At 35.1% G+C, this 26,722-nt stretch overlaps 1 protein-coding gene across 1 annotated transcript in view; it reads left to right on the top strand.

Moving 5' to 3' along the window:
- Window positions 1-713: 713 nt before the first annotated feature.
- The window catches only part of LOC148940379 (nuclear RNA export factor 1-like), a 65,750-nt gene continuing 39,741 nt past the window's right edge, over window positions 714-26,722 (top strand). Inside the window, exons 1-4 of the mRNA XM_089106387.1 lie at window positions 714-819; window positions 13,046-13,278; window positions 15,475-15,555; window positions 25,360-25,458. Of these exons, the coding sequence (XP_088962513.1) occupies window positions 741-819; window positions 13,046-13,278; window positions 15,475-15,555; window positions 25,360-25,458 (492 nt within the window). The 5' untranslated portion in view covers window positions 714-740. The remainder of the gene's footprint in view (window positions 820-13,045; window positions 13,279-15,474; window positions 15,556-25,359; window positions 25,459-26,722) is intronic.

Here is a 26,722-nt window from a genome sequence, read left to right as displayed (position 1 = left end):
AAAAACGAAACAATGGGGTTACGATATTACATCAAAAGAAATAATTTACTCCTAGCCCGCCCCAACCCCTGCTATTTTACTGTTTGCATATATTTGATTGCAACCAAATGGTATTCAAGCTAGGGAGCGCCACAAGCTGATATAAAATGATGTTTTTTGGTGATTTCTGGTTTGTTTCATTTAAAAAAAAATATCGTATGTTCATATTCAGCCGAAATTGACGCAGAAGAGGACAAAAGAGTTAGAAAAAATATGTTTCCTTCTTATTTACCTTATTTCTTATAACCGGGACTGTAAGTTCACATAGATATTATTTATAAACTTTTTGTAAGTTCATAATCTAAATTGCGAATTTTACAACTTTGCTAAGAAAGAAATTAATGGATTAGTGATTTTACCTTATGGATTAGTGAATTAATGGATTAGTGATTAATGGATTAGTGATTTAATTAATGGATTAGGTCGTGAGTTGGGCTTAAAGAAATTATTGTTCCGTAGGCTGGGGTTCGACATTGCCGTTTGGTTTATAAGCTTCTTTGTTCCACTGATAATTGTTAATCTTTTGTTTTTGGAAACCGGTTTGTCTTTGGAAAACACCTCAAATCGACTAGCGTAACTCGGGGTCTGAACGCACTTCTTATAAATGAAACGACGCTTTGATTTGGCAATGGTTCTGATTTCCAGTTCAAAGAAGAAAGAATTATACAGGATAGCTTAATTTGCTAGTGATCTACTGTAAAATGGGAAGACAGAATAAGTTTAAAGGACAGAGAAGGCCTGAGCCTTCAGGTTTTGATGAAGAAGAACGGCGCTTAGTTTGTATGAATAATTTACTGATCTCTTATAGTACTTACAGGGTAATTGTAAAGAATGCTAGGCCTACTGCATTTGTTTTGAAGGTAAGTAGGCCATGCACCAGGATTCTTTCTATGATTCCAAGATCTTTCATAAACATGGAAATTATTTGTTTATGTAGCTGGGATGGGCTATTACAGAGGACTAAAAAGGACTATTTGGGATTTGATGGATTTCAATCTTGGAAAACTGTTTTTCAGCATTTAGCCTAGTAAAAATGAAGTGGTTTGTCTCACCAGAAAGAAATAGGCCTACCAGTAAATTTTCAGCAGTTCATATTATTGACTTACTAATAAAGTAAACATACTACTTGATGCCTTTTTTTATGCTCTTTTCAAATAGCCTATACCAATCATTTGGTTCTAGGACATTGGTTAAATTCTAGGACTCAAATAACAAGAATTGCATTGTCAGAACTAAAGCCAAAGAAAAACAAATGGGTAACTGAAAATTAAAGTAAATATTGTTTGGTCAAAATTTCAATAGGTATAGACCTGTCAAGTAGGCAAATTTCAGGGCCCAATAGAGGGAGAAGTGGAGGTAGGTACTTTGAAATACCTTCCCAGGACATACTTTAGCCTGTAGACTGATCCCTGAAAGTTTTATTTCCCTAACCTAACTCCTTTCCAAGATAACCAAAAGTAGCTAAAGTAGAATTTTACCCATTTTTGTCAGAAATGAATTTTACCCCCACCCCTCAATATACCAATTCAGGGTATATATTTGCACATTAGGGGGATGGGGTAAAGTTTATTTCTGATGCAAATGAGAAGTAAATTTAAATTTTACCCCCCCCCCCCTAATGTGCAAATATCCTATACCCTGAATTGGTGTACATAGAGGTGAGGGTAAAATTAATTTCCAGCAGAAATTATTATTATATTTATAAAGAGCATAAAAAAAGGCGGTAAATTTTTACCAAATCATATTATTGACTTACAAATAAAGTGAATATACCACTCGATGCCTTTTTTATGCTCTTTACAAATATTGTAATCATTTTTGTTGGTAATGAATTTCATCCCCCACCCCTACATACCAATTCAGGGTATATATTTACACATTGGGGGGTGGGAGTAAAGTTTAAACTTATGTCCCATTTACATCAGAAATAAAGTTTGACCCCCCCCCCCCCCTAATGTTCAAATATATACCCTGAATTGGTATATATAGGGGTGTGGACAAAATTCATTTCCAACAAAAATGATTATTATATTTGGAAAGAGCATAAAAAAAAGGCATTGAGTGGTATATTCACTTTATTTGTAAGTCAATAATATTAACTGCCAAAAATTTACCAAAATACCTTGGATAAATTTTTCAAATGTGTGTTTTCAGGCACCAAGCTTGAAGCATGTTTTCAGCAGTTTCAACAAAAATCATATTCAGGCTCTCTGTGTTAAACCCATCTAAACTTACAGCATTTCCATCTTACAAGTTCTATGCATGTTGGACATGGGTTCTTCAAAATTGTAACAGCCAGAATATTGTGGTTAAAAATGGGTTCTGAAAAGACCCAAACCCATGTCAAACATAGCACTCAAAACATAATCTACACAATCCATCATGTCAAACTCCTTGTTGGATGTGACTGGCCTGAAAATAGAGCCTAAGTAATATAACTCTGAGATAGTTAAGAAATAGACATAGCCTAGACCTATCTAGAAAATCAGAATTTATAATGAATCTAAACAGGCTGACATTCATTTACTTTGGAAATGAACTTTGCCCCCCCCCCCCTACTAATGTGCAGAAATACCTGCAGAAGTGTAGATCTACACTAAAGTTTCTTGGTAAATCTACAGACTAAAGTATGACCTGGAAAGGTATTTAAACGGCAAATTTCTAGGTGGCACTATAATTTAGCTAGGATAAATAGTGAAAATGTCATTTGATGCCTTTTTTATGGTTTCATAATACAATAATTGCATCTTGAGCCCTTAAAGGGGCCCCAAAGGTATTTCATTGGTAAATATTTACCAAATCATATTATTGAGTTACAACTAAAGTGAATATACCACTTGATGCCTTTTTTTATGCTCATTACAAATATAATAATCATTTTTGTCAGGAATGAATTTTAGCCCCCACACCTATATATACCAATTCAGGCTATATATTTGCACATTAGGGGGGTGGGGGAAAGTTTAAACTTACCTCTCATTTACATCAGAAATAAAACTACCCCTACCCCCTAATGTGCAAATATATACCCTGAATATATAGGGGTGGGGGCTAAAATTCATTTCCAACAAAATTGTTGGAAATCCAGCATGATTCCAGTTCCTGCTTCAATCTCATTCAAGCAGGAACTGGACAAATACTACAGTGAAAGTGCCTACAATTTTTTTTCAATTTCAAAGATTTTTGTAGAGGCCCTGTGGCCTATTTGTTTTGCATTATTTTATTATTAAAAATGATTATTATATTTGTAAAGAGCATAAAAAGGGCATTGAGTGGTATATTCACTTTAGTCTTAACTCAATAATATGATTTTGTAAATATTTACCATTTCATTTTTGAAACCACACAAAGAAGTTATAACCTAACCTGCAAAATACTTGATTTTCAGTTCAAACTGTTTTCCTACCATTTCAAGTTTTTCAAATGCCATCAGGAAAAATAGTGCTGAATTTTGCCATTCAAAACTTAGCCATTAACAATTCAGGGAATATATTTGCACCTTAGGGGTTGGGGGGGGGGGGATTAAAGTGAATGGTAAATTTGCAGTGGGCCATTTAATTTAGCAAGGATGAAAGTGAAAACATCATTTGATGCTTGTTTATGCTCTTTCATAATTCACATAAAATACCTTGAAGGTATTTTATATGGGCCCCTTGATGGGATCAAGATGCAATTTGCAACCGAAGCAATTATTGTATTATAAAAGAGCATAAAAACGGCATCAAATGATGTTTTCATTTTCATCCTAGCTAAATTATAGTGCCACATAGAAAAAAAGTCCCTACCTCCACTTCCTATCCATCTAGAGGGCTCTGGCCTTTAAAAATCTTTGTGTTATAAAAGTGAAACCTTGCAAAATAGATCTTCTGCTTAAATGAAATTGAAGAAAAGTATTTTGAGCTTCACAACTTTGCTCAATCCCAATTTATGAGGTTTCAGAGATCTGCAAAAACATTTCCTAAATTTAGAAGAAAAAAACCATTGATATGGCTGAATATTTTACTAAAATAATAGGAATTGCATTCTCAAAACAAACCAGAGATAAAGAAATGAAAATTTAGGTATAATGTTGTCAAAACTCCAATAGGTACATTTCTAATAGCAAATTTCTAAGAATTAGAAATCAGAAGAGGGTTAACATAGTAGCTGGGCAATACCTTCCTGGAGTATGTTTTTGGTCCTGGATCAATTACTAAAAGTTTCCTTTTCTTAACCTAACCCCTTTCCAAGATAGCAAAAAGTAGCCTGTCTATAATTTTACCCTCCTATGTAAGAAAGACTAAGATAAACTATATTATCCTTTTTATCTGAGCTTTCATCTATTTTTATAAGCTTTTTATTGCACTTTTCAATTACCAAAATCATAAAAGAGACTGGGCATTTCCAAATAAAATTCATTTAATATGATCAAACTCTATGTCAAGAAAATGTGGTGATCATATATTTATCCCTTAGTTAACTATCAGTCACTACCCCACTTCACTGTAGGAGAATGATTAGATATGTAATTTAAGTACCTATCACTATATGTAGGCTTTCAGAACACCTCCAACTCAAAACCTGACAGACCCCCCCCCCCCCTCCCAGGGCCCAGGGCAGGTATTGTAAATTACGTCCTGTGGGCATATATGGTTCTTATTGAAGAGATGCTTCTATAAATGTCAGAGAGGGCTCATTTGATTGGAAATTGAAAGTTCAGTTTTTAAGTCAAAGAGATTGAGGAAACTGAACCCCCATGCCCCTTTTTCCCCAAATGCATCTGATAAAAATGTTGAGATAGCCATTTTGTTAAAAAATAGGTCTGAGGTCAGACAACAAAAACTCAGGTGTCAACACAACCCCCCAAGGCCTGGAGGCAGGTATTGTAAGTTATGCCCTAGGGGTATATATGATTCTTATGAAAGGGATGCTGGTATAATCTTCAGGAAGGGCTCATTTGATAGGAAATTGAAAGTTCTAGTTCACTCTTTAAGAGTCAAAAGAGATCCAAGGGCAACTAGAACCCCTCCCCCTAGCCCTTTTCCCCCAAATCCATCCAATACAACTTTTTTAAAATATTTCAAACATCAGATAACAAAAACTCTGGGGTTGACACAACCCCCCAGAGCCCGGGGCAAGGGTTTTAAGTCATGCCCCGGGGGCGTATAAGGTTTTTGTGTAAGTGGTGGTTGTATAAACTTCAAAGGTGGCTCATTTGATTGGGAATTGAAAGTTCTAGTTACCAATTTATGAGTCAAAAGTTAACGAAGGGCATCTACCCCCCCCCCCCTGACACAAACACCCTTTTTCCCCAAATGTATCAAATGCAAATTTTGAGATAGTCAGTTTGTTTGAAATAGTCCAATGATAATATAAACAAAAACTTCGCTGTCAACATACCCCCTCCCCCAGATCCAGGGGAAGGGTTGTAACTTATCCTGCAGAGCCATATAAGGTTTTTATGGAAGAGGTGATTGTATAAACTTTGGAGGGACTCAAATGATTAGAAATTGAAAGTTCTAATTCACCTTTTAAGAGTGAAAAGTGATATGATGGTGACTTGCCCCCTCCCTCCCAACTTTCATTTCCCCAAATGCATTCAATCAAATGTTTTATATAACCATTTTGTTCAAAACAGAAACTCCAGGGATAAAACAGCCCCCCCCCAGAATGCAGGGGCAAGTGTTGTAAAATGTGCCCTGGGGGCATATAAGGCTCTTATGGAAGGGATCCTTGTATAAACTTTGGAGGGGGCTTATTCGATTGTAAATCAGAACTTCTAGTGCCCTTCTCAAGAGTCAAAAGGGATCGGAGGGAAACTTGAACACCCTCCCACCCCTTAGAGCCCTTTTCCCCCAAATGCATGCAATCAAAATTTTTAGATAGCTATTTTGTTCAAAATAGTTTAAAGATCAAATTACAAAAACTCTGGGATTGACAGTTCCTCCCAGAGCCCAGGGGCAAGTGTTGTAAGCTATGCCCCAAGGGCATATAAGGTTTTATGTCAGGAGTGGTTGTACAAACTTCAGAGATGGCTTGTTTGATTGGAAATTGAAAGTTTTAGTTATCTTTTTATGTACTGTGGGTATATATGGTTCTTATTGAAGAGATGCTTGTATAAACATCAGAGAGGGCTAATTTGATTGGAAATTGAAAGTTCAGTTTTTGAGAGTCAAAAGAGATTGGAGGAAAACTAGCCCCCATGCCCCTTTTTCCCCAAATGTATCTGATGATTCTGTTTGCCAGGCATGGCAAACAGAATCAAAGCATTAGGTAAAAGAAACATACAAATGGGAAGTTCATGACCATTGGTCTGAGCATCCTGTAATAAAGTAGTCAGTGCACAATAAGACATGTTGACAACCAATACATGGTTTGAATTCAAACTGATTTACATCAAGTTTGCATTTTATATTGATGTTTGGTAGAAGAATGTATTCAAATAACTTACTTAGATTGCCTGCACCTGTAATTGGTCTATAAGAATTGCATTTCAAGTGGTTGTATCCATGTTCTGTGTTGTTTCTGGAAACACAGAAACATGGCTGTATCCATGTTCTGTGTTGTTTCTGGAAACTCTGAACCATGGTTTTTTCCATGTTCTGTGTTGTTTCTGGAAACTCAGAAACATGGTTGTTTCCATGTTCTGTGTTGTTTCTGGAAACACAGAAACATGGTTGTTTCCATCTTCTGTGTTGTTTCTGGAAACACAGAAACATGGTTGTTTCAAACTTCTGTGTTGTTTCTGGAAATACAGAAACATGGTTGTTTCAAAGTTCTGTGTTGTTTCTGGAAACACAGAAACATGGTTGTTTCCATGTTTCAAAATAGAAGTGACAGTACTGCATAAAATTTTATCTGGAACAAGCAAAGATGACAGACAAATCTGGAATAGTAATTGTAAATGTGGAATAGAAGCAACTGACTAAATTCAAGGGGTACACACAAATACCATCAGAGTCCTTTTTATTTAACTTTTTTATTTAAGTTGCTTTAACCATTTAGAACAGTTACAAGTTTTTCTTGGACTTTTGTGGGAAATAGTTTAGAGCAAAGAACAGTAAAATCCCTTTATAACAATTCAGCCCTGCATCACTAGAAATACAAACACCACTGTCACCAGGTATATCAACCTTGGGTGAATTCATAGCATGTCTCCTTTGAGCTGTGTTTTTAGGAAACTCAGAGCTGTTATAGTAAACACTGCATAAATACAGATTAAAATGCATTTTAGACCTTTGTTTCAAATTTGTTGTCTCTTTGGTCAGCCACAATTTATCATGGTTCTTCACAACTGTTAATTCAGGATCTTCCTTCTGGATAGAGATGAGGTATTAGGATGCACTTGGATTAGAGGGACAGCAACTTCTTCAGAATATTTTAAGCATTCAACAATGTGGTAATAATAGACATCAAATCCAAACAAGTTGTAGATCAGACAGCACCAGTACAAAACATGTAGAATGGGACTTGGACATTAGCCAGGAGTTGCTTTGTAATACCACTTCTTTGCTCTAGTGCACACCAAATTTTGGCTTGTCTGAGTCACTGAGAGGGTAATATATAGGGGTTAGTTGTCATAATTGCCCTCATCTTCATCTAGATGCACTGGCAGACAAGATATAGCAATAGAGCAAATGCAATGATAAATGTTTGACAAGCAGGGTCAGATTTAAGTTTTTGGTGCCCCTAGGCCCAAGTGGTTTATGGAGAAATCTCTGAAATTTCAGAATAGTGGAAGCCCTGAACAGAAGGTAACTGATGAGTGATGAGCCAGAAGTAAAACAAGAGAGAGGTATTACTCAGCTCTCAGCTGCCCTTCTTGGGAGACATCTGACAGTTTATAAGCAGCTACAGAATTCCTGTGTTGTTTTAAAATCACTTCTGTGAATAGGCAGTACAACATCTAAGTGCACTTGGCACTTTGACAATAAATTGCATCAGCCCAGTTTTTGCTAAGAAAAAAATAGCTCTCTTTTGTGCCCCTTGGCATTGTGTCCACCTAGGCCCAGGCCTATGTGTAAATCCTGGCCTATTGAAAAAACTCCAATATTGTGAGTATAACTATATTTAAGGTATTTTTTCATGATCTGATAATTATTTGGTAGGGAGCATAAGATTACCAGTAAATGTAAACTGCTTGAGCACATCACAGTTGAAATTGTTGATAAATAGCTATTTGTAACCACACTTTTCTATTGACAAGATTCATCACAGAGAAGCACATGTTGGGAAATCAAGTAAGGGCGGCAATGCATTTTAGGTCACATGGCAGGTAAACTTTAATGAGCACACAATCACCAATTTTTATTACACTATAATTGTTGCTAGACTTCTAGAAGGAAGGCAAAAGATCTGACAAACCTCACCTAATGATATAAGCTAGACCACCAGTGGGACCTCCTCCTGGCATGTTTGGTGTTTGTAGTAACACATAATGCATGCTGCTCTGTCACAGCAAATTGACATTTACAGCATGGAGAGGATGCTCTTGAAGAAATAAAATGTCATAGTCTGACATTTTCTGGTTAACTATGTGGTCCTTATCTTTTGTCCTGTTAATATTAAAGGAGCATAAACTTATTTTTCTCAATTCAATAATTTAGGGATGTTGTTCTTCTTAGACAGGACTTCAAGAAAGATACAGCATTTGAGACTAAAGGACCCATGGGGCCTGCCACAGTTGGCACATTTAAGATTTGCTGCTTGACAGTGAGAAGTAATGGAGGATTCATGCTGCCCAGCACATCAAGAACAGTGCATAGACATATCACAGTTGGATTTTGTTTGATTAGGAGACTGACCTTTCTAGCAACAAGGTGGTGGTCTCACATTCAGAACTTGGAAGACTTCATATCTCAATTGTGCTGAGCCACATTGAATTCAAGAGTGCAATACTATCTGCAAAAGTTGCTGCCATTAATTTTCCTATGTGCTTTGTATCAATCACGCCATTGGAAGTTTTCAAGTATACCTTTCAGTATTCAATGGTATTTTTGTTCACTTAACTTGACATCAATGTTCCTCAGTACACTAGAGATAGTGTCACAAAAGTCATTTGCAGCAATTTTGTCAGTGCAAACTAACAACTTATCACCAGAGGGTTTGATACTCTACACAGCTTTGTGCCTGCAAACTTGGTCAATTATGTGCTTGTATTTAGCTGGGTCATTCAAATCAGACAGAAAATTTGAAATCACAACTGTCATAGGTTTTTGTGACAGAAAAGGGTTGTGGCTTGGTATGACTGGAATTTTCAGGTCATAGGATGTCACCTTACCACTACTGTCTTTAGCATAGTTTCCTATGAAACAAAGAAGATAAAATATAATAAATGAAAAAAATAAATAAATAAAAAAGCAGAGAAAAACGAGGGTAGTGCCAGCCAGTGGAACAACATTAAGAGAAAATAAGCAAATATCTTGACAAGGACCTCTGCCAAGTTGTCCTCAGTGCCAATAGAAAACAAAAAACAAACAATCTAAACTTTTGCAATAGACTACATAAAAGACAAATAGACACTCACATTAATATCCTGAATATTTACTGGCTTTAAAATTTCCATAGTAGATAGAATCTCTGGGAAGTCTGGATACAAAAACCACCTATCTCAAGCAGCTTTAGAATTAAAATCCTGCTGGTTCCAATACAGTTCTTGATTGTTTGCTATTGTTTTCTTCTGCACAGTCTATCTCCAACAATACAAGAAAATGGCTTGGCACCCTTAGTTAGAAATCAGTTTAAATGGAAATATCTATTTATTCACAACATTAATAAATATCCTGAAACTAAGTCACTAGATTGTAAATACTTTTAATCCTTATCATTATATTTTGAAAGAATGATCATTGAATTAACACCAGTCACTGAATAAATTTAAAATCATACTAAGTTCAAGTTCAATAAACATTTGAATAGAAATTAAAGTTCCTTATCATAATATTTTAAAAGAATGATCATTGAATTAACACCAGTCACTGAATAAATTCAAAATCATACTAAGCTCAAGTTCAATAAATCATTTGAATAGAAATTAAAAGTTCCAGTGCCTTTTGCAGTGTTCAATGAGATTGAAATTCAACTTGCCCCCTCCCATGCTCCTTCTTTCCCCCTCCAAAGTTGTCCAACCAAATATTTAGATAGCAATTTTCTTTAGCATAGTTGAAATGTCCACTAACTATGTCTTTGGGGATAAGATGACCCCTTGGGAAAGTTTTTTATGGAATTTGTCCATTATTTTTGTATAGTATTTTTTTGTGGGGAAGTATAGGCCTTCAGACATTTTTTGGGGGAGGGGGTGGATTTTCTGCTGGCGGGACTATACATAGGGATAATTTTCTGTGGGGAGGGAAGTGTTCAGGGTGTAAACCCTGCATTAGGAGCTTCCAGTGTGAATTTGCCACAATTCCTAATCAAAATTATTTTTATTGGTCTTGCCTTCTCTTTGCCACCTCAGTTGTTGGCAAGTGATTGGAAAGATCTGGAGGAACTTCCCTTGGAGGGAGTCCATGGGAAAAATTCTCCATGTGATAATTTTCTACAGGAAGAATTATCTGCAGGAGCACCTTTGTACTGGGGGGGGGGGGCTCTGGGAAAACATTTCCATGGGGGGATTTTGGACATAATTTAATAAACAAACATAGATTTAAATTTTTTCCAAATGAAAGTATGCTAAGGATAATTTTTCAGATGGAATTATCACAGAAATTTTTGAGGGGGAGTTTTCATTAAGAGGAAATTGTCTGGGGGGTATTATAGGTTGGAGGAATTGTATTTTTTTTTGGGGGGGGTTCCATGGAAGGGGGCCAAATGTCCTGGCATTATTAAAAAAACAACCAGAAATTAAATTTAAAACAAACAAGTTTTTTTTTCAACTTAAAGTAAGGAACAACTTTATGCTAAAGTGTGACTCATTGTCCCAGTTCTTTAGGAAGAATTCTTGAAGAACAAAGGCTATTTAATTAAAACAATAAGAAGCTTTTTAAAAGTACTAAAAAACTTTAGAGTGGAGAGCACAGTATCTGGGAGGGCACAACCCCTCTCATATACAGAATAATTTCTGTTCATTCTAAGAATTAATGCTGCTCCTTTATTCAGTCTAAAAAAAACTTTTTTTCATTTTATTATTATTAATGATAGTAGGTACAGTAAAGATGTTAAAAGTAGAATAGCTTAAGTCCAGGTTTTTTTTCACAATTGAAAAATTTTTGGAAGAATAGGAAGCTGCAGTGGTGACAAAGGTTAAGTATGGTTTTGAAGTGTGGGTGCTCCAAAAATAGAAGAAGATTTGCTAGATGGTTTCAAGAGAAATTGCCAACAGATTGTTTTGGGTACCCAACTCACTGACTTTATTTCAAACAGTAAGTTGTACAAAAATGAGGTACTACCTCATTTACTAGGGCTATAATCAGACAAAGGTTGAGATGGCATCTAACCATTTTGTAGATGAAGGATAACATATTGCCAAAGATTTTCCTTGTTGGCCAACTGTACAAAAATCAGGCTGTCCCCAGATGGGGTGGGATGATGTTGTAAGAAAAGATTCAAGGAAATGGGAGGGTGTGAAGAGGAGGCTTTTGAAAGAAGCTTAGGATGGAGGAGGAGCGTACGCACCCCCCCCCCCTGAAATTTTTCCAAACTTGTAAAATATGTAGCAAAATTGCATATAAATAAATTTTTGATGTGCTTAAAAAAAAAATTGCAGCCCCCCTTCCCCCTGAAGAAACTCTTGGCTAGAGCCCTGGGATAGCTGATAAACCTGTTAAAACAATAAAAAAAACACTAAGTCTAGACTGCTTCTCCTGCTTCTAGTTTTCCCTTTGCTTTTTCTAGAAAACAGATAATCTGGCATGTGCTATAGGTATAGAAAATGCAATTACATGGTGTGTCTCACGTCAAAATATGTTTCAATGTTTATTATGCATGACAATAATCTAAATACACTTAAATACTAGCTTTGCATGTGTATTTCCCCATTCAATGCTCTGGTCAGCTCAGGATACATATTTTATTCTATTACAATAGAAATACTGCAAAAACAGCAAAATTGAAATAAAAACAAAGTTAAGTACACTCAAACAGACTGTGCATGTGTTGCTGTTAAAGCTGTGATGCGTGCAATTTTTGTTTACTGTAGCACCAGAGATTGCTGCATAGCATGTAAATTTGGGCAATTATAGCACTCAAGTAACTGTCAATCATTATCTTCAGTAATGCTTATGGGTTTCTGAGAGAGAATAAAGATGTTAGTTAAAAAGTTGCTTGTCTTACTTTTAATTTAGTATTTTTGTCTGCAAAATAGAAACTGATGCAGAATGCTTAAATTGTGCTAGAAAGAATTTGTATGCACAAAATGGTCAGAAAACTGCTACAATTTATCTCAAAAAGTTGCCAATACTTATCCCAAGATTTGTAGAAATAATAAAAGAAGACAGTTTTTATAGAATTTACATTTGAGGATTTTTATTTGCCCATACAACTTGTTTTTAAGTTTTTTAATTTAATAGCAAACAACAGAGGTGGGATAGTCCAAACAAGTTCTTACCTAGGAGAAATTGTATTTAGTATTGTTCTCCAACTGTAATCCCTGGACCACATCTACTGCAACAGATTTGATACTTTACATCAACACAGATAATAGGCCAAGAACAACACTCCATTGAGTCTAACTATTAGATTTCTTCTTTGTACTCTGTGTTAATATTTCTCTGTGCTATCTTTTATACTTTTTTATCAGTTTTTTTCACTCTGATTTCTTTTCCATTGATATATTTTTGTGTAATTTAATGTATTTTCATCCTTCATGGACTATTGAGTCATCTGAGTAAGGAGGGACAAGGATCAAAACATCAATAAAAAACTTTATGCCAAAATTTTCATTTCTGGTTCATTGTCCCACTCCTTGTTGTGATAATAAGAGATACAGACATGTATCAGGTACAGCAATATCTGATTATATGATATGATAATAAACTGAGAGTTTTTGTATGTTTATTTTACTTAGTAAAGTAATTTGTTTTTCTCTCAGATTCAGAGGAATGCTATGATCAAAGGATGCATCATAGAAGAGAAGATTTTCCTCGGTTTCGGGATGGAAGAATTGGTCGTCAGAAGAAAAAGGGGCAGAAATACCATTTTGATAGGCAGCTACAAGAAGATTTAAGTTATGCTAGAGAAGAAAGGCAAGAGCCAAGGCGTGACTATAGAAGAGGAGGACCAAGGCATATTCCTAGTGGTGTTGAACTTTGGAATAGAATAACTGTAAGTTACAAGGAGGCTACTGACAAAATTTAAATTAACTTTAATTGTAGCTTAAAAGACAGTGATTTAAATTAGGTGGTGTGGAGCTGTCCACTTTAATTTTGCTATTTTATTTCATTGTTGTTTTCTTATATGTGCTATACTAAACAAGCCAAATTGGCTTTTTGAAGTCATGACATTAATGCCTGTCAAGATGAATCATAAAAAAGTTAAGTTTTGCTGTTGACACTGATAGACTCCAAGAATAAAAGTTGAGAGAAACTTTCCAGGAACAGTTAAATACTTAACTCAAGAGTTTAAAATTTACTAATGTAGAAGATCAAAACATAAAAGACCTGTTTTATGAATGATCTTGACAGACATCTCTACATATTATGACTTTAAAAACAAACATTTCCAACAAGATTAAACATGTAAAGATTCTAACTTGTATTTTACCCCATGATATTGCCTCATATTTGTAGAATACTGAAAAACTGAGTGCAAGGGTTCGGTCGCATGAGGGTTCAGTTGCACGGGGACTCAGTTGCACAGTGGTTCAGTTGCACAAGGTTCAGTTACATGAGGGTTCAGCTGCAGGAACATCTACTTTAAGACATATGAATGGATTAAATACTTGAGAAACTTAAACACCATGTTTTGTGTTGCTTGTTGCTATTTTTCTGATTGGGCTTGTTTTTGGCTGAATTTTTTTATTGGTCTATGGACTGGAAGAACTGCTGGAAAAAGGGCTTTTGGTGAGTTAAGATTTGCAAATGGAAAGACAATTCTGCTATATTAGCAACATGATCGTTCTGAAAGAGATTGGCATTGCATTTCAGCATATTCAGAATTTAAGATAATTGCTGCTGATACTTCAGCTATTGACTTAGCTATTGTCAATGAGACAAAAGACGTTTCTAGAAAAAAAGACACTTCTAGGTGATTACACTCAGTTATAAATAAGATGGAAAATTAGTAGTGTCCAATTGGCTGCTTTTACATGCAAAACCTTGTCTCCCTGAGCTTATACACTTTGGAATGTGAAACTATAGAAAATCTTGGCGTAGATTTGATGCTGTGTATTGCCCAAAGTTATGACAGCACATCCGTTATGAATGGGTATTTAACAGAGTTCAAGCAAAGCTTAAGGAAATGAGAAGTTGGATACAATCTTTTCTAATTTTCTGGATAGGTGCGTGTCAAAGGTTACAACTTTCAACTTACTACATCAACATTTGGTTCAGAATTTAGAGTAGTAAGCTTAATTGGAGTCCTTACAAAAACCAAGTTACACAATCAACAAGATTCTCGATTGCTTCAGCAAGGTAGTCCTAAGATTTCAATTGCTTTTCAAGGTACTTCCAAAAGATGAATAATTGTTAATAATAATTAAATAATAATTAAAAGACAAATATTAATAAAAGATGAATAATAATTAAAAGAGTTGTTTGCTAGTATCCGTTGATGGTAGTTTATAATTTTTGGAATTTGTGCAAATCGCGGATATTGGCGAATGACTCGCTTTTATGGTTGTCAGGTATTTGGTTTTAATTCTTGTAATTCTTGGCTATTATTGAATTTTATTCATCTTTTAATTATTTGGTTTTTTAATTGTTTTTTTGGTTTCTTTTCACATTGACTTTCCGTGTTTGTTTTTGTTGGGTTTTTTTTCTTTGGCGCTTTTCTTGAAAAAATTATTTCGTTTCGCGCTGAAGAAGAGAGGCGGTTGTCCTCTCGAAATATTCACTTTGTTTGTTTATTCAGTATTCTCGTTTGGCCTTAAAACCCTCATTTTTGGTCATTTCCTTTTCTTATATTAAGTCAAAAATGAAAAAGCAGAAGAAAAAAGGTACTTGTGTACATAATGGTACACACTCGAGAACAAACCGGTTTTATCTGTCTATATTAAGAGAGAAACAGCTTACACTTGGTGGAAAAAAGTGACGGGTGACAGAATACATTGGACTTATATAATTTGGGCTATACATTTGCACTTTAGGGGGTGGGGGGGGGGTAAAGTATTTGGAAAGCGTAAAGTTAGAAAACAATTCTTACTTCATAATATGCAGAATCATTTTAGCTAACACAGTTTGCGTGCAGACTTGCTTTACTCCACCCCATCCCCCCCTAATGTACAAATATATAGCCCACTAAAGTATTATATTTTCATCATGTTTTGGTATATTTCTGTTTTTATATTTTCTTATTTTTCAGATCAAGAATGTAAAGGCTACAAAAGATGAATTGCTCAAATCGATAATTGAAGCTTGTCCTGTACCTTTTGTGCCTTTTTATGTAAGTCTTTTGCTTTATACTTTTTATAACCAGAAGAAGCTACCGTATTTTTTTTGGGGGGTGGGGGGCTAAAAAGTCTACTCTTCCGTTCTGAATTTATTTAATTTAAATTATATAAACATCTTAAATAATATTCCTCTTCACTGGTAGGGGGATACCCAAGGCTTTTACCAGGGATTGGGGAGACACGTGCAAAAAGGATAGATGCATTCATCACTGCAGCTTTCTGATCTTCTGATTAGTTTGAATCCAGAACTAGCTCAAATCCATGGAATCACCTTCAAAGGGCTTTTAGTCCTGGTGATGTCCAACTTTTTGCTGCATTCTTGCGCCAAGGCAATCTTATACAAACCAAAACTTTTCAAAAAATGACTCACCTCCTGTTAGAACTGTTATCTGCTGTTTGTACTGTCTTTACTACTTTTAAGTCCAGGGGTGTTCACAGTGTATTCACTTTCAGTGCCCAGAAGAATTTTCCCTGGGCTTCTTTATTCACTTCATCTTCAAAATCTTCCCTGTATTCACTTACAGGACCCGGAAGAATCTTCCCTGGGCTTACCGTGGGATATCCATTCCCGGAAGTCTTTTTGCCATGGAGCACCTAAAGTGCCACTTCTGCAGGTGCTGCTTAAACTTTAAGCTGCTCTACCTTTGTTAGTTTTTTTCTCCTTTTTTATTTTCTGCAAGAGAATCATATCGAACCAATGAGATGGTTGTATAAAACTCTGATTTGCAATACCTTGGGAAATCCATTGGGAATACCTTGGGATATCCATTCCCAGAAGTCTTTGGCATGGAGCACCTAAAGTGTCACTTCTGAAGGTGCTGCTTAAACTTTAAGCTGCTCAACCTTTGTTAGTTTTTTTCTCCTTTTTTCTTTTCTGCGAGAGAATCATATCGAACCAATGAGATGGTTGTATAAAACTGATTTGCAATACCTTGGGAAATCCATTGGGAATACCTTGGGATATCCATTCCCAGAAGTCTTTTTGCCATGGAGCACCTAAAGTGCCACTTCTGAAGGTGCTGCTTAAACTTTAAGCTGCTCTACCTTTGTTAGTTTTTTTCTCCTTTTTTCTTTTCTGCGAGAGAATCATATCGAACCAATGAGATGGTTGTATAAAACTCTGATTTGCAATACCTTGGGAAATCCATTGGGAATACCTTGGGATATCCATTCCCAGAAGTCTTTTTGGCATGGAGCACCTAAAGTGTCACTTCTGAAGGTGCTGCTTAAACTTTAAGCTGCTCTGCAATCAAACCCCACTCTTGGTAGTTTTGTAATGATAAATATCCCGAGGAGGATATTTCGAGCTAGCGGGCCTATTCTAAAAATTGCTGAAAAAGAAGACCTTTGAAAAATTTTGAAGCTGGGAAATTTTAAGACTAGGACTGAACAATACTAGACTAGAACAAGACTAGGACTTTGTTCTATAGGCTGATAATGGTTTACTCAATTTTGTTGATTGTTGTTTTGTTTTCAAGTAACCCTTGTTGGCTTTTGGGCAAACAAATTATTAATGTTTCCATTGCGTATTCAGCTTCATGAGCTATACGAAGATACCATTTTAGACTAAGACTAACAGATAGGAAGATTATAAACTTCCTGTGTTCTAACATTAAAAAAGCTGATTTTGCTCTATATTTATCGTCCTTTTGACCAGATAATAGTTTTTGTTGTTGTTTTTTTCCATTGCTTTAGAATTGAATGTCATGTTTTTGTGTTTTTTTTTAAACTTCATCAACTGTTGCTTTTTTTTTCTTTGTTTAGCTTGAACATGGTCTGTTTATAAATAGTTTGCTATTTTAACAAAATTCAATAGCAGCATCCACTCCATGTCTCAGTCTATTTATTTTTTTAGTTGTAATTTTTTTAAAACCTTCAAAGGCATTTACTTTTAGGGACTCTTTAATTAAATTAATTAAAATTTAGTTGAAACCGTTATTATTGAATATATTCAAATGCTGATTTACTAACTTTCATATTAATTATATCAATATTAATACAAATTTCTAAATGAAACAAAATTTTTATTTATATTAAACTTATTTGTATTTTAAAGTGTATTTAAACAAATACCGCTTAACTAACTTTAAATTACCATTAATATCAAATTCTTGGCATAACAATACATTTAATCGCCCAATCATGCAGCTTAATTACCTTATAAATTTATTTGACAAACTGGCTCCACTTTATCGGAGTCAGAATGACCCTTTAAAGCAAAATAAGTATTGAATCTCAAATTGAATGCAGAGTAAGCCACTTAATCAGTAAGTGGCTTACCTTGCTGCTGCTACCTTCCTTGCTGCTTACTTTATAAGCTGCTGTCTTACTTTGGACACTGTCTTAACTTACGGTCTGTACAGCCAGAGGCATCCAAGGAGAAGAGCCTCCATTCATTCCTTTGGTTCGCTGCAGCTACTACATCCTCCCACTCTGGTTAGATAAGATTGTTAAGGCTGCATAGGTCAGTCTGGTAGTTTTGCCGTAATGTATTCCTGGGCCTTCTCCTCTGACGATTGCGTGCTGGCTACCATTGAAGGACAGCATTGGGAAGTAACTTGTCATCCATTTGTTGAACATGTCCTAAGTATCTCAATCTACGCACTCTGATGACGTCGACCACAAGTGGTTGTCTAGTGTTATCTCGTATTGACTGGTTTTGGATATTTTGGATCCAATGGATGTTCAACAATCTTTGGTGGCACGTTTTTCTAAACGTGTTTTCAAACGTATTCATACTACCTATGAGCCTTTAAAACAAAACATGTATTTAACTTCAATTTCAATGAGCAATAATCAGCCAATTGAATAACTTTTGATTACTGTTTAAAACATCATATGGCATATTGAGTAATATAAACAAGTTCCAACGATCCTGTAATACTTAATAAATGGTAAAGTAAAACTTAAAGTTGGATAATTAATCAAGTCACTTAACTAACTTTTAAATTTTTTCATTAAAAATAAGCCACTTCATTTAACTTTAAATGGCGTTTTAAAACATAACAGGTATATAAGAGTCGACTGCTAAATTTCATGCAGGATAAACTACTTAATCACAGCTACATAAGCCACTTAACGTATCCACTCTGAGTGAGGTTAAAATTTGCCTTTGGCATGGCATTGTAAAATTTTACGCGCAAAAATACTCTTGAACAACGTGAAGAACATGTTTCGTATATTCCTCTTTTTTTCTCTAGTGGCTGTGCTTCTGTGCCTTGTTTAGCATCACTCACTACTGTTTTTCTGGAAGCCTGAGTCTCCACTTCAGTTCCTCAGTCCTTTGATCTCCCCTATTACCCTAAGACGACCAAAACACTTGCGCTTTTGCTTTTTTGCATCCTGTCTTCCCTGCATCTTCTACCCATGGTAATGGTTCTACCCATAGTAATGGTTCTATTCATAGTAATGGTTCTATCCATAGTAATGGTTCTATCCATAGTAATGGTTCTATCCATAGTAATGGTTCTATCCATAGTAATGGTTCTACCCATAGTAATGGTATTGCCAAAGTAAAGAAACTTGTCAAGGGCTATTATTGACACAGTTACATTCTTCCAAACTTTTCCTGCGTGATTCAGGGTCGCTGGCATTATCTAAATGTAATGCATCTTTTCTTCCCTTCTCGGTCCTACATTATCAACTTCCTCAGTAGACTTTACGCAAAAGGAAGTCCCTCGCAATAACAAAAGAAAGATAAAAAAGGCAATCCTGTTTCACAACAAAATATACTTGAAACAAGTGAAAGGTCTTCAGCCGAACTGGCCAGCCATGACAAAGAACAAAAAAAAAGAGAAGAATCTCAATGAAGAATAAACGAACGGGACTACTGCCAGTAGAAAGAAATGATAAAAACCAAAACGATGCAGATATTTCGCCTATATGAAAACGAGGTGAAGAATAAATAAACTAAGAATAAATTAAAAACATATAAAAACCAAAAGCAAGAAAAAAAAAATCAACATTAATATCTACGATTGTCGCAACTGATCATCATAAGCCACAGAAGGTAATAGAGCCACTTAGATGCGAAGACCGAAGCAAATTTGTTTCCTTGGGTTTGTTTTTTATTTGTTTATAATTTATTCTTAGTTTATTTATTCTCCACCTCGTTTTCATATAGGCGAAATACCTGCATCGTTTTGGTTTTTATCATTTCTTTCTACTGGCAGTAGTCCCGTTCGTTTGTTCTTCATTGAAATTTCTCTCTTTTTTTTGTTCTTTACTTGAAACGAGCTGTATAGTTCATTGTTTACCAGTGTTGACGCTTTTCAAAGTCAATTTAGTATCGCTGCCTTGGTTAAAAGTATTGTTTCTTCTTGTTTTCTGGCACCATAGTTTTAGAAGCTGGAAGAATGGGCTCACTCGACTGGAAATAAAAGTTTGTTGCGCACTTTTTGAGGCTGAAATCAGTTGGGCTTTTAGTCTCAAATTTCTTTTGATGAAAATTTCAAGATAATCTTCTTAATCAGAGTGGTCGAATTGTTCAGAAAAAGTGCATCCACGAATAATGCAGTAAAATGATTTATCGAAAAAAAGGTACAAACTTCCATAAGCATTGCCCAAACATGGTATCTAAAAGTAAAAAAAAAAAATCAATGGATCCCAACTTAAAAAAAATTCAAAACTATAATAATCAAAATGGTTCAAATCATAAAAAACTTACCAAAAACACAAACAAAACTTCGGTTTGTTTGAATATTTAATTTATTTTTTTTTATTTATTTATTTATATTTTTTTTTTTTTGAATATTATATTCGAATATTTATGAAACTTCGGCTTATGAATAGCGCTATGATCTGGAGTAAACTAGTTCTAATTTTGGATACTTAGACAGGTGCCTCTTTAGAGAGTCGGGATCTAAGAGGGACAAAAGGGGGCGAGAGGAAGATTTTTTAGATGGGATGGAGGAGTAGGGTTGAGCCAAATTTTATGTACAACCCTCTTACGACGTATATAACGGGAGTCAAGTTGAAATGCGTGTAGATAGAAGAGTAAGGCAACGGGAATCTTCCGTAGATGATTTGTAGTGATCTCTTCTGAACCTGTTCAATTTCTTTGCTTTGTTCTTTTCTTAGAGCGAAATACCAAACAGGACATGTATTTTCTAAGTTTGGTTGGATAAACACAAAGAAGTAAAAATAAATTGCAAAAATGACAAACCGTTTAATGAAGTGGTTTGAGAAATGTTTTGCTAGTAGAAAGACGGATATGTTACATCTAGTTGAAATGAGAGTCAAGCGACAATTTCAATTTGTGTGACTGGAAGCCAAAAAGTGTAACTGCTTCGTCCTTAAATTCGCAAATTTAGATCATAAATCTTTCAAGTGCGATAATTTAGGCAGTGTTTGCCAATTGTCTGGGATAATGAAATTTTGCGCCCCTAAAATTTCTCCGCCCGGGGCAAGTTTCCCCTAGAACCGTCTATTGGTGGGATATCTGTTAAGAAACTTTAAAAATAGAGAAATCAGTGGTTAAAAAAGAACCAGAATTGAAAGAAATTCTGCCATTTTGGTAGTTTGATTGCAAAGAAGGTAAACCCTTTCTGTTGCTATTCACAACAGGCAAGAGAAGTAGAATCATTAGTGATGTATAAAAAAAACACTATGTAATGATTCCTCAAGGTATTTTATACCTTACCTCTGGACCGACCAAATCCGCTAGTTAGTGTTGAAATCAATCTTTTTAGATTTCATCCCGACTTAGTTCATTGGTCAAAATGAAAATAAAAGGCGAGCCGAAGCCAACCAATGAAATTCATTCTTATTTACGAGTCTTTGCATAAAGGTGACAAGACAGTTGCCGACGTTTTTTTTTTTACGGGAAAATCATCGTTTGTCGTTATCACCGGTCTTAAATTGGATAACGACAGAAAAAAAATTCTTGAAGACTCAAATGTCTTCTCTGAAGTTTACAAATTTTCTAATGCCCTCTCTCCTATGCAGGCATTTTTTCTAGCCTATTAAATAGCAAACAGATAGCAAAAAAAATGTTTTATTTCCTTTATTTTTTTCAATAATAAAACATATCTTAATAATATAAAACAATAATTATAAAAATACAATATCATCAGAAAAACATAATTCACTGATCCCCACAAAATCTCTACGGCCTGAAAAGGAGGGAATACGAATACTAGTCAAACACTAGCTAATAAATAACGAATAACAAATTAATAAAAGATAAAAAGAGGGAGAGATGATATAGAGGATTTTGGTTTTCTGCCAGCTTTTAAAATAGAAGACTTCAAAAGGCTGGATTCCTATTGGAATTAAAAACTGTTAGGACACTAAGTGAAAAGGTAAAAAATCTCTTTTGAAGTTTACAAATTTTGCCAAACTCTACCCTGCATTTCATTGAATCTTTTTCTAGCCTATTAAATAGCAAATTGGAAGTAAAAATGTAATCTGCTTCCTGTTTGTCCGATCTTAGAATACGATGAATTTAGTTTAATTATCCCCACATAAGATTTATGAATTCAAAGTTCATTCTTATTTAAAAGTCTTGATGTGACCAGTGACAAGACTGTTGCCGACGGGTTACTTTTGTTTTTCCAAACGGAAACACATCGTTCATCGTTATCAGCGGTCTTTATTTGATTAACGACAAGAAAAGAAAAATCTTGGAAACTTAAATGTGTTCTTTGAAGTTCACAAATTTTCCAGTGCCTCCCCCCCCTATGACGGTATTTTTTCTGACCTAATAAATGACAAACAGATAACCAAAAAAATTATTTCCGTTTTATCCTATTACTTTCTCTTTACCAACTCAATTTTACATGTGGCGATGTTAAGACGAATTTTCTTTCCAGGTGGGGGAGGGGGATTTTCACGGTAGAAATTCTTCATGGGGAATTTTTAGCGAGAGAAATTCTCTATTGAGGAATCGAGAATGGAATTGTCAGGAGGAATTTTTTGACGGAGAGAGGGGGTTTATATGGGTAGAAACTTCTCTGCGAGAGGTTTTCGGTAGGGGGGGGGGGGGACGTTTACATGGAGGAAGAAGAGCAGATTTTCCAGGCATTTCTTAAAAAAAGATCACAAATTAAATATTATAAAATAAAATGAACTGAAAGTTGAAATTATTTGAATTATCGGTAGATATCGATATTAATGGTATTTCGAGTAAGTAAGTAAATAGTAAGTAAGTAAGTAGTAGTAAGTAAGGGCATTTCGAATAGTCTATCAGTTCTGCAAGCCATTTGAAGGTAATTGGAGACCAACAATGATTCTTAGATTAATGACCGACCTTTTCCACATGACTTGCAGGAAAGTGGGTGACTGAGATTGTTCATATTGTATGAGCTTTGCCAACTGGAATTGCAATGGGGGTGACCAAGTTTTTGGGTTGACTCAAGACGGACAAAGTAGACACTGTGCTTGTAAGCAAAACAGGGGACTGAAATATTTTGAAAGACTTAGGTGTTTCAACAGAAATAATTACGTATCTGAGGGGGCTATCCTCTCCTCAATATCTTACTCTTTATGCTAAAGTATGACTTATTGCCCCAATTGTTTCAGAGAGACTACTGAAATACAAGGGCCCTTTAATTAAAATCAGAAGTTTTTTTGGAAATATAATAAAACAACTTTAGCGTCAAGAGTTGGGTATTTAGGAGGTGGCACCCCCCACCCCTCCCCTTATATACATAATAATTTCTGTTCGTTCTAAGTTTTAATGATACTCCCTACTTTCAGTTGAAAAAACGTGATTTCTTATACTTAAAGGGGTTTTGAAAATCAAACAAAAACGTGGAACTCTGTATCCGTTTTTTCCAGAAGAAAGATCACAGATGCGAGTTTGTGTTTTTTGCTTTTGTTAGTTTTTTCCCCTGGGGATGATTGTATCGAACCAGTATTCTTAGAATAATGGAAAAAGGTTCATCGCAACGAAAATTAAAAACTCTAGTAACCTTTTAAGTGACCAAAAAGAATGGAGAGCAACTAGCGCTCCTACCACGCTCTTTTGTCTCAAAAATGTTCTGATAAAAGTTTTGACAGCCATTTTATTCAGCATAGTTGAAACGTCCAATAAAAATTATTTTTATTTATCTTATTTTCTCTTTGGTGACTATTTTTTACATGTGGAGATTGGAAAAATTGTCCTGGGGAAGATTAGACAGAAATTGAAATTAGGTTTCGTCAATTCTCCGTTTCTTTACAGAGATCATCTTTTTTTTTCTTTCAGTTTTGATTGAGCCTCTCTGACCTCAGGAAGCTCACGAACGTCCATATTTCGTACGAGCCTTGAGTCAATAAGCTCGGGTAGCAAGCATTGTTCCCAAAAGTAGTCGAGCTTTGGCAACATCTTTTTCCAAAATTCCGTGTCATGTTGGATCTCGACAATTTCGAAATCACTTTCGTCAACAAAAGCAATTAGAAAGCAAGTTTCTCGGTCTAAGATATTAAGCAGCCCCTGTATTTGGTAATTGTATTTGTGATCACGTTTGAGTACAATACGGTTCTCAACAGGATCCCACCTAAGGAAAAAACTATTCACTAAATGTTCTTGTACAGCTTCTTTTGTTGTTTTCTCTTTTGGAATATTTGCTATTGTTTTAACTTCTACAAGTCCAGAGTCGCATATCCCGTCAGGAGAAGCTACAAGCCACCACCTTTCCTTATCAGCAAAAAGGCCAAAATCATCTGATCTTTGAACAATTTCGCCCTTTTTTCTTTCGAAACACGTAATTGCAATTGGCTCACATTGGATTCCGTGCGTCATTTGCTAGTTATAATGTATTTGTTTTCCTGTCACTATTTCTTTGACCAATCTCGCGGAAGATGTGGCAGGTCGCCGAACACAGATTGAATAGAATCGTGTACTTGAAATAGTTTCCAATCTCTTAGAAATCCATTTGGGATTATCGGCTTGGCTAGCCGTAATGCCGGGCAACTTCTTGAGTTGTTCAATAGTTGGTGTCATTTTTTCAAGTACAGTTCTTTGGCATCTTCTGGAGATCCAACTTCAGGAGTGTGGTCGGGATAACACGTAAGTTGGCTACCATAAAATCTTCTACGGATGTGGATTTTGCATGATTCGAAAAACGATCAGAAATTAACAAGCTCTTAGTACAGTACAAGGAAATACAGGCGTAAAGAAATTTACATGGCAAATTGATGCAGGGCAGATATACCTTAAGAGTGGCAGCAATATCCGTTGTACAACAAAAAAATTTGGAGAGTTTGCGTTATCGTTGTCGTTGAAAGCATGAAATACCTCGATAATCTTTAGTTAATGCTTTAAAAAACGATATGAACTTTTTTCGATAACGATATGAACTTTTTTCGATAACGATATGATCTTATTATTTATGCTAACTGACCATGTTAACTTATGTAAGAAAAATTGTTGCGGTAACCAACTATGTATCGTTGTTATTTCTGGTGCCTGTATTTCGGTTGCCGTAAAAGACCTATTGAAAGTAATTAATTCGGAATTGGAATATCGTTAGTTGTGGATGTCATTTAAGAAATTACCCTAGAAAGTGTCACAAGAACATCTTTAGTGACATGAATAATGTGACTATTAACATAAGCCTGCTCAACTTGATAGAGAACAAAAATATGTGCAAGTTGGCCTGGTGTTTATAATTTGCCCAATAAACAATTTAGCTGGTCGGTCTCAATTGTTGCTGAACTTCATCCAAATTCCCAAACAGGAAAATATAGCCTACGTAAAGTATGGACGAATGAGTTGTTTTTTTTAGGGGGGGAGGGGCTCGTTCTCTATTTATTGTTTGTTTTACACGGGATTATAATAAGTATGATCCTTGACTTTTTTTTTCTTTTTTTAGTATCACCTGCGTGGAGAGTTTGGCTTTTTCTTTGTTGAATCTTCTGAAGCAGCTAGCGCAATACAACGGTTGCACATAACGCTACCTGTCCAAGGAAAGGTATGCCTGTTTTTGTTTTGTTTCTTTATCTTAGAGAACTAAGATTAGATTGAAACAATGCTTGAGTCGTTTAAAAATTTAAAGATATGCCAAACTGTAAGGTTTTGTATTTTAGTCTGTTTTGTGTTCTGAAAATCATATACAAAAAATTAAACAAGAAAAACGGGTTTTAATTTCTATAAAGCAGTGAAATACAAAACAATTAATTAAACACAAAAGCTCCGAATATTTCGGCCCCACATCCGGGAGCCTTTCTCAACGGAAAAAAAATTCTTACATAAACATAAAAAACATACTAAACAAAACAAAAGAAAAAATATAAATAAATAGGAAAAGAAAACTCACATATTAAAAAAACAAACTCCATTCACTGCCGTATACAAATGCCGTATGAATTTTACGAAAAATACTACGAAAACTTTACGAAAAAGAAAGTTTTTTTTAAACAAAAGTAAAGGCCATATTAAACTTAAGATCAGTAGAAATAGAAGTCTACAATAACTCAAACTCAAAACGATCAGAAATTATTATTAAAGAATAAAAAAAGAAAGGAGAGCAATTGGCATTGCGGTTACACTGTATGTAAATTTGTAAAAATGTGTATATAGTGGGCTGTTATACAGCAAATGGCACAATAACATTGTTTCAAGAATGGAAAGAAAAAAAAAGAATACACTTACACTGGTAATCCAGTTAAAAATAAGTTCTATTTGTATAATGCCATAACGCTATGACATTTGATTATGATATTTGGCGCTTCGCATTGATATTGCAGTTTTAAAGGTTTTATCAATTTTTTCTCAAAGGGAAATTACGTGGTAGGCATGAAGTAGACTTGCAGCTAAATTAAATATAGTGGCTTCCACTTTTCACATATATTTATTGATATTGGTTTGATTTTTGTTGTCTGTAGTACTGAGGAGCTCATTAAGGAGATAATCAAATATTTGAACTACTAAAACTAAAATAATTACTTGCTAGTCTATTTTCCTTGATAGGTACGTCTCTCGATTTCCCGATTCTTAAATTTTACTTCGTAATATGCACGTGTGCGCGAAAAAAAATCTTATAAATTGTTCAAGGGGGAAGTCCTCGCAGCCAGTTTCCCAATTCAGGTCTTTGCACTCAAGCCAAATTCGATTGGTTAGTCCCGGTTTCCAGCAAGAAGACGGCTCACCAAGTTTTTTTCTGATTTCGCAATTACGAATAATACAATTTCGAACCCTTTCTCATTGATTGACGCATACACACTAACCCGCTAATG

This window comes from Artemia sp. Qi Xiang Cuo, chromosome 20, assembly GCF_049724085.1.
Source record: "Artemia sp. Qi Xiang Cuo chromosome 20, ASM4972408v1, whole genome shotgun sequence".
Taxonomy (NCBI): domain Eukaryota; kingdom Metazoa; phylum Arthropoda; class Branchiopoda; order Anostraca; family Artemiidae; genus Artemia; species Artemia sp. Qi Xiang Cuo.
The sequence above is the reverse complement of the archived record's forward strand: the minus strand, read 5'-3'. Positions and strand labels throughout refer to the sequence as shown.